The following is an 8,337-nucleotide window of genomic DNA, read 5'->3' as shown; positions in this document are numbered from 1 at the left end:
TAGATGATGCTGGATTGTTCTAATAAACATAAACTATTGTCTATTTTTATATAAAAAAAACAAGTTTGAATCAATGCCGAAACTACTGGTTCACTTTTTCTAATCGGGTCGAAAATTTCTGCAAGGCTACCATCGGTTGCACTAACTTCACCTGATTGTCCTTCACCTGCATTTCCAACCTTTGCTTGATCCTGTAGATCCGAAAAAATATGTAGAACAGGACTTCGAAAAGTGATATTATGCTCACTCCCAGGCACAAGCTGAACACTCCTCCCAGGTTCGCTGCAAAAAAAATAGCCGTCAGAAGTCCGTTTTTATGTAATAATCAATATTTTTACACACCCAAAAGTGAAATCCATGAGACTACAACTATCCTCCTATTCGCAGAAACCACCTGATTGCTCAGATAAATATGAACAATGAATTCGGAACTGCTCAAGTTGGTTTCGGAGCTGCAAAAATAGAAGCTAGAATGAATCTTAAAACCAATACAATCAGGCCTCTTGTACAGCGTTTTACATCAAAATTTGGTCGACTTAAACTTTTTTTTCTAGATTTGTTTTCCGTCGATCTTGTTTTCCGTGCTGAGCACCAATAATGGCAGCTCCCACACCTGGACCCTACCTATCGACCCATCAAATAATGAACCGGGGACCAACGGCTTTACTTCCCTAGGCGTGATCAGAGATGTTCACCCCTATTCTGTATTTCGTTTCGAACGAAATTCTCATACAAAAAAAATATTTTTTTGTATGAGTATTTCGTTCGAAACGAAATACAGAATAGGGGTGGTTATGCCTCAGAACATCCCGGCGGCGCCGACTGGGATTGAACCCAGGCCTGCTGGGGTGAGAGGTAATCACGCTTACCACTGCACCACCGGCACCACTAGGTCGACTTAAACTTGACGCATTTCTTTTAATCAAGCATTTAAAAAACCTGAACCACCCTAATTTTGTAGGTGTGTGCGAGGGTGTGTGCGTGCAGAATGATGCCTCTATTTTGATTTTGACATTAATTTGCTCTTCAGTCACTCAAAAAAATTATCACATGTCTAATGGATGAAATCCATGTGAATTTCACATAGCTTTCCTGTGATCACATAGCTGCAAATCCCACCACAAAATCACATGAATAATATTAGGCCGATGGAATTCATATGTAAAATCATATAAAATTAACGTAATCGCATAAATATTATGTGAAATTCATGTGCGTTTACAATGGAAGCTACATAAAAACTATTTTCGGTGGTTATCAAAATGGTCAGGGTGGCCAGACCTACCGATTTATCGGTAGTCCTACCGATTTCCGAGATGACTACCGATTCACAGGCGAAAGGTTAAAAACTACCGATTTTTCACTTTTTCTACCGAGAATCACAGGTTTTTAGTAATCTTGAAAAATGTTCAATACCTACCGTGCAGTCAGAATTACCATTAGAATTAGAAATATTGATTTCGGCACGTTTAAAGCAGAAGAACTGAAAGACAGTGTATTGTTCTGAAGCAGAGCCCCCCCCCTCCGCTCACAAAGGTTTCAAGTATTTATTATGTCACGCTAAATTGAGGAACAATTAACCCCCTTCCCCCCTTTCGTGACGTTTTTCCTAATCCTAATGCATTGCTTGTCACAAAATCATAACCCCCCCCCCCCCCTCAACAGGCATATAATATAGAAAAAAAAAAACTACTAGGGACAGCCCTATGGGGTTGTACGCAATGGCGACGTAGGACTACGTGGTGTTTATACTCTTTAGTATGACTATGATTGCCCTGAAAAGAACCTTTTGATAAGAATTTAAGTTGGGACATGTTCAGAAATTTAACTCTTTTGGAAAATCTTGGTGGCCCTAAAAAGGGCAGATGGTATTACTAACCGGTGGCAACTAACGATTTTAAATTGGCTCACTACTTGACTAGCCTATTGGTCCCACGCAAATCGATTAACGTACCCCATTCTAGTCGAAATTCTAGTACTACACTATGTTTGTTTTGATTCGCTATGAAAGTTTGACAGATAAAATAAGGGGTTCGTGGATTTTTCTATGTTTCGAGGGGTGTATCGATTAGCTTGGGACCGAAGAGAGTACCAGAGCAGAGCCAAAAAGTTGAGCACGTTTCTTCGGGACCTTCTGGTCTTAGAGTTACCTCTATGGTATTACAGGCTTAAAGCCTTTAGAAGGTGATGATGACGTGTAGGCAGCTGGATCAGCAAATCGGACCGGACAATCCTATATTGTTTGCCGTCGAGTTATTAACGAAACAGAAAGTCGAAGAAGAGAATCGATCAAAATCACTTGCACCCTTGCTTCCAAGTTTGGTTACATGATTACAACTCTGGAGAGCATCTTGTGTGGTTGTTGGGGGGCGTGTGGTTCTGAATATGGCGATGAGTGTGCAAAATGTTACGCAATTGCATCCTCCCTATTCGCACACGCCCGAAGATCGGAGGCGAATGTCACTTCGACTTGTTTCGTCTACTAACGACTCTCTGATGACAGTGTTGGGGAAGCAGCAATGCTACATCGACATGTTTCGTCTAGAAACGATTGTCTGATGACTGTGTTGGAGAAGCAGCATATACATGTGCGTAATTGGTGGATTTGTTAGTTATTTCAACGCTTTTGGCCAATGCTGGACATTTATCACTTTTTCAATAGTTTATTGATGAAAATCAACAGTCTCGTCGATGCGTAGAAATATCTCTGATCGATTGGTGATAAAGTTATTAAAATTGGTTCAGGGGCAGCTGAGTTATTAACAGTCCAAATCTTTCATAATTTTGTTACATGTTCCATTTTTGGTTTTCACAAAGTGTACCCCCATATAGAAATCACAGACGTAGTAATCTTTTCAGAATTTTAGGTGTATACATAGATTTCAGCTTTTCTACCACTGTAGCAGCAACGAGATTTAAATAAAAGGATGGATCCGTTTGCATTTTAAGATTGCATTCGTATACTTCACTGTGGAAAATTTTGATACCATCATCACTTTCATAGTTCTTTTATCACTAGCGTGCACAGGAATCTTGTTAAGGAGGGGCATTTTTTTCTATGGTGCATTTAATCTGAGGATGGGGAGTACTCCAAAGTGCTTGGTGGATGGTGCTGTCCATCCACCACTGTTTCCCTACTGTTCCATTTAGCTAATTTTATTTATTTTTTGCTCCGGTGGTGGTTCATCTTCTGCAATACAAACTGCTTTCAGACAGCCAATGGAATTGGCAATTTAATCTCATCGACGATGTCGACGATGATCGGTTCGTCAAATGGTTGCAATAATAACCGAAATGATACATTTGCTGCAATGTTGTTGCCTTGGTGGTTAGATTCAGCTGAAGTCACGTCACATGGTGGTGATGGCACCGACAAACCGACATGAATGACCAATAATAATCGCATTCTCCTTTCGAATGCACACTGCGTCCACAAGTACAAGGTTCAAACAGTGCGCATAGCAGTGAACAAACAGTATATTGCTCTTGATCAATCCAATCTTGATCAGTGGTGTTGAGTACTTGGCACTGATGAAGTCTGCAAGTAGTAGACGAAATACTCGTATCTGTCAAAATATATGCAATTTTAACGGAATTAAAAGGAAATAAACCAACACACTCAAAGCTCTTCATAAAAGTATATTGCTGTTTTTGTCCTTGCACTTGGGTCGAACTCCAGCAGTGCTGCTAGCCATTGTGCTAGCACTGTCAAACCATCGACTGCTCCCAACAAATCTGCATCGCTGTCAGGACCTCAGAAATGCTATCGAAGATGGTCGTCGCGTCTGTTTTCAACACCCGTCTCACACCCACGAATGTTACCGTCGGCCGATCATTATCAATATACCTGATAACAATCGCCAACTGCTCGTGGTGGCCACAAACGCTAGTCTCATCTGTAATGATTGCCATTGGTTTTCTCGCATGGTTTCCGCGATGTTCCGCAACATTACATTGTGCAACGACGTAATTGTGTCATTTTGAATACGGTTACTTGTGTACTGGCAATTTTTGACACCTTCCGCCAAGTGTTTTTCCAGCACAGGATCGTAGCCACCAACTAGGAGGCACACTTTCCCAGAATTTTCACGAAGTGGTTGGCCACCTTTGCTAAGTATGCGCACAATATCGATGAAACGTTCCATTATATAGCGATTTTGTAGCCGCTTTGCCTTATGCCCCGTATAGACTATGGCCTATATTATGTAATATAGGCTGTCTTGCAATGAGCACTCATACATCTAGTTTTCAATGGAAATTCTGTATGTGAGTGCTCATTGCAAGACAGTCTATTTTACATGATATAGGCCATAGTCTGTACGAGGTATTATATGCTGTTGTAGTTACACTTTACGGTTACCGTTGCGAGGCCGTTGAACTTGGTCATTTTCAGCGAAAATTGTAGTTCTATTTTTTTCCAAATTTTAAACTAAATGCCAAAGCTAATAGGATAAAAAATATGTAACGATTGGAACAAAAGCGCACAAAACTATTTTGACAAGCGAGTACAGGATTGTTAACGGAATGACGACTTGTGCGAAGGATTGAGCATGTCAACTCTGCCGCAAAGTACCAGTCGGGGTGACAGGAAATGATGTCGAACATTCAACATAAAGATGATATCATGGACAAACCCGAGCTTATTGCAACGCACAGAAACTGCTGTAACTTCTTGTTAACGACGGTAACAAATGACTTGAAATTTTCAGAGAAGATTCTTAGACGAATTCTTAGCAAGGCAACAATAGGCCAAGGTTCAATGGCAAACTAATATCTACTTTTAAATTAGGGAATCCAAAAGCTGTCTTTAAACATTGTACAGTTGCGAAAAATTCCATTCTCAGAATTCCTTGAGGTTCTCTTCGAATTTTTTAGAACTCTATGAGAGAACTCTTTTGAAATACTTCTCAATCTGAAATTATTTTTAGAACTTCTTGACTTTTACTCACAACACCTTGGAACTGAAATTCTCTTTGAATTTCAGAAGAATTTCTTCAGTATTATCCAAAAATTATTCCCGGAATGAGCTAGAAATTATCGGTACTCCCTTGAAATTTTCCCCAAAATCTCTTTGGAATTTCACTCAAAATTTAATTTTCTCGGTATTCTTTTCGGAATTATCTTGGAACTATCTACAGGATTCACTTGAAATTATTCGCAGAATTTTCATGAAATCATCCCAGAAATCTTTTCTTTTGGAACTGTCCTCAGAATTCAATACCCTTGAGGTTCTTCTCAGAAATGTTAAATAAAGCTTCCCCTCCATTCACAAGAACTGTGCAATTTCTACACAAGGAATTTTCAATTCAACTTGCCCCTCCATGCAGCAGATTTTTGCAAATCTTACACCAAAAATTTTCAATACAAACTTGCCCCCAGGTAATTTTAGACCAGAAAATTTCAATTGACCATAACGATGCAAATTTTCCACCGTTAATGTTCAATAAAAACAGCTTTTCCAATCTTCTGCTTGGTGCAGATTTCCTTTTTCCATTTTCACCAGACATTTTTAATATAACTTGCATCTCCTATCATCAGAATGTTGCAGGTTTTCCAACAAATATTTTCAGATTTTTCATCATACATTTTAAGAAAAGCAGTTCCCCTCCAATCATCAGAATGGTGCAAATTTTAAACCAGAAATTATTATTAAAGTTTGTTTCTCTATTCAACAGAAGGATGCAAATTTAATAACAAAATTTTTCCTAAAAGCTTGCCCATCCGTTCACCAGAACGGTGCAGATTTTGCACCATAAATTTTCAATATAGCTTAATTTTACATAAAGCTTGTGCCTTCATTTACCATACCAGTGCAAGTTTTCCACCAGAAATATTCTGTTCATTTCATTTATCAGAGCGATGCAAATTTTGCACCAGAAATTTTTAATAAAGCATGCTCCTCCATTCACCAGAACGGTGCACCAAAAATGGTCAGTGAAGGTTGTTTCACCATTCACCTTTGTGGTGCAATTTTCAGGCTTTGCCTCTTCATGCACCAAAATGGTGCAAATTTTCCACCATATATTTTCAATGAAGCGACTTATGCACCAGAAAAATGAATAAACCTTGCTTCTACCCACAGTGTTGCGAACTTTCCATCAAAAATTTTCAGTTAAATGTGTACCTCCAAATTTTAAGCGTGATTCAATTTTTCCACCAGAGTTATTGATTTTGATTAGTCCCTCCATGCACCACCTTGATGATATTTTTACACCAGAAATATTCAATTGAAAGCTTTTTCTTCGATTTACCACCACGAGGGTGAATTTTTTAAACCTTAAATTTTCCCTCTTCTTTTAACCCTCCATGAACCTTGAAAACAAAAAAATACACCAGAATTTTTTGAATGCGCTACTGTGGTGCAATTTGCTAACCAAAAAATTTCATCGAAGTTTGTCCCTTCATGCACCTTTGTGGTGCAATTTTCAGGCACCATCTCAAAGGAATTGACGCAATAAAAGGTTTCCAGTGCCCTTATATTATGCAATGAAATTATTTTACCTTAAAATCAAGTTATCAAGAAAGTTATTTTATATCATAATTTTGTAAACGTGCAAGTAAAAATCTTATTTATAAAAGGTGGGGCAATTGCCCCCACCTTGCCCCAATCTGTGCACGCCAGTGTCTTTTATTCTCCACGAGTGCCAACTTTGATTTGCCAATACTTTGGATCATTGGTGACAGCGGTCATGAAACACGTTGTGAGAATATCGTCTCAAATCCGGCCAATACAAGACGCATAGGAGCTCCGGTCGGGATTGTTAGATCAAATAAAGCAGGATCTAGGAAGATCTAGGAAATTGAAACAAATTACCACGAATCTAGATAGTTGGCGTAAAATTGCGCAGAAGGTCGAATCTCTTCGAAGGACGTAGGTCCATAAAATTTATAGAAAGCTATTGCTTCCATGTTATTATCTAATCATGTATAGCCCAACTCTGAGGTTGTCCCCGTCAAGTTCAGAAAAAAATCGTTAATTATTATTGATTAAATGCAGAATCAAACTTACTAAAAATTACTCATGGAAAATTTATGGGCCTTGAAATCCGTGACTACCGAGGATGTTTTATAAGTTACATCACTACACGCAGGTAGACACTGGCATTGCAGTCGTTTGAACATATCTGAAAGAAGAACAAACTAAGTCACACTAAATTCAACTCCAATCGATGTCTCAATATCTCACAGAAGTTATCAATCATGCACAGGGAATCATACACCGTACAATCCCGGATAGGTCTAGTGTTCCCTGGTATCTGTGATTGTCGGGGTAAATGATAGGGATGGCAACCGCACTTTCTGTGCACATCATCTCGAAGACATTCCAGTGTACAAGCAGGTTGACGGTAGTTTTCTATTGGAACTGGAAAGTCGCGACCAGTGATGCAAGATCGTTGCGATTGAGGTAGCACTAGAACCTGCGACGAACACCGTGAATCTGTAGGCGATACACTGATGAATGTCTCCGTCCCTAGTTTCAACAGGGTCAATGGAGCTGCTTCCACGGCGAAATCATGGGGATGGTGTATCATCAGCTGAAAAGGACGTTAGTTTAAAAGAAGCCATTTTCATTTTACCAAAGCCAGACCCACCATGAATCCTTCCGAGTAAAGTGCACCAGATTTGCCATCGGATGCTTGAGGATATCCGGTTCCGACTACACTCAAACCTCCATGGATGCCGTATGTATTAACAGAGAATGGAGCCATCGTTTCCTGCACGCTTGGGTGGTAGTTGAACGAACAGCAAGCACCGTAATGACTAGTGGAACCTATCCAGCTCAAAAAAGGATGCTTTTGAAAGCAAGGAAACTTTTTCCCTGCCCAATAGCAAACTACAATGAAGTCCTCACAAATTGATCCCAGCACGTCGATGGCATCAACAATGCTGAGGTTGTTCATGGCGAGAAGTGTGTCGATCATCTTGACGTTTTGTGGTCGTGGAAATGTCCACTGATGTTCGTTGAAGTATCCCAAGGCCGGAAGATTATCGAGAACACTCTCTCTTGTGGCTCCAAGAGGAAATTTTCTGTAATAAGATATATCGTTCTGTTAGCTTGTTTACATATAGTTTATAATATTGTATGAAAATAAAAGCCTTTTGTATCTGCTTATATGATAAAGGAAATGCAACTAATAAGTTTATGATGCCAATAGGTTCTCTACAGGGTGCGTGACGAATTTTTGCAGTAAATGACATATTTGAGAAAAATTACACCAGTTAGCTATTCTAGCAATGAATGTTATGTGATTTATTTTCTTTCGCAAAATATGGAAGTTGTAACTAATTTTATTAAAAAAAAATCGCCTTCCCTTTCGACGACTGTAGCTAGACGCT

The 8,337-nt window shown here is 39.3% G+C and overlaps 1 protein-coding gene across 1 annotated transcript; it reads right to left on the bottom strand.

Moving 5' to 3' along the window:
- Positions 1 to 82: 82 nt before the first annotated feature.
- ppk6 (pickpocket 6) lies at positions 83 to 7,922 on the bottom strand. Its single transcript, XM_065229668.1, has 5 exons — positions 7,593 to 7,922; positions 7,187 to 7,535; positions 7,010 to 7,124; positions 343 to 452; positions 83 to 282 (listed from the first exon to the last, which is right to left on the bottom strand). The coding sequence occupies exons 1-5, from the start codon at positions 7,920 to 7,922 to the stop codon at positions 83 to 85; spliced, it is 1,104 nt and encodes a 367-aa protein (XP_065085740.1).
- Positions 7,923 to 8,337: the final 415 nt, after the last annotated feature.

This window comes from Ochlerotatus camptorhynchus, unplaced genomic scaffold, assembly GCF_037179485.1.
Source record: "Ochlerotatus camptorhynchus isolate MF236.1 unplaced genomic scaffold, CSIRO-AGI_Acam_v1.1 ptg000025l, whole genome shotgun sequence".
Taxonomy (NCBI): domain Eukaryota; kingdom Metazoa; phylum Arthropoda; class Insecta; order Diptera; family Culicidae; genus Ochlerotatus; species Ochlerotatus camptorhynchus.
This window is presented reverse-complemented; position numbering and strand designations above follow the sequence as displayed.

Excerpts from the sequence above, each read along its gene's own strand:
- ppk6 (XM_065229668.1), bottom strand. The coding sequence starts at position 7,922 with ATGATCGACACACTTCTCGCCATGAACAACCTCAGCATTGTTGATGCC. Across the intron at positions 7,536-7,592 it reads TTTACTCGGAAGGATTCATG|CTGATGATACACCATCCCCA; the intron begins GTGGGTCTGGCT and ends CGTCCTTTTCAG. Across the intron at positions 283-342 it reads CTCATGGATTTCACTTTTGG|CGAACCTGGGAGGAGTGTTC; the intron begins GTGTGTAAAAAT and ends TTTTTTTTGCAG.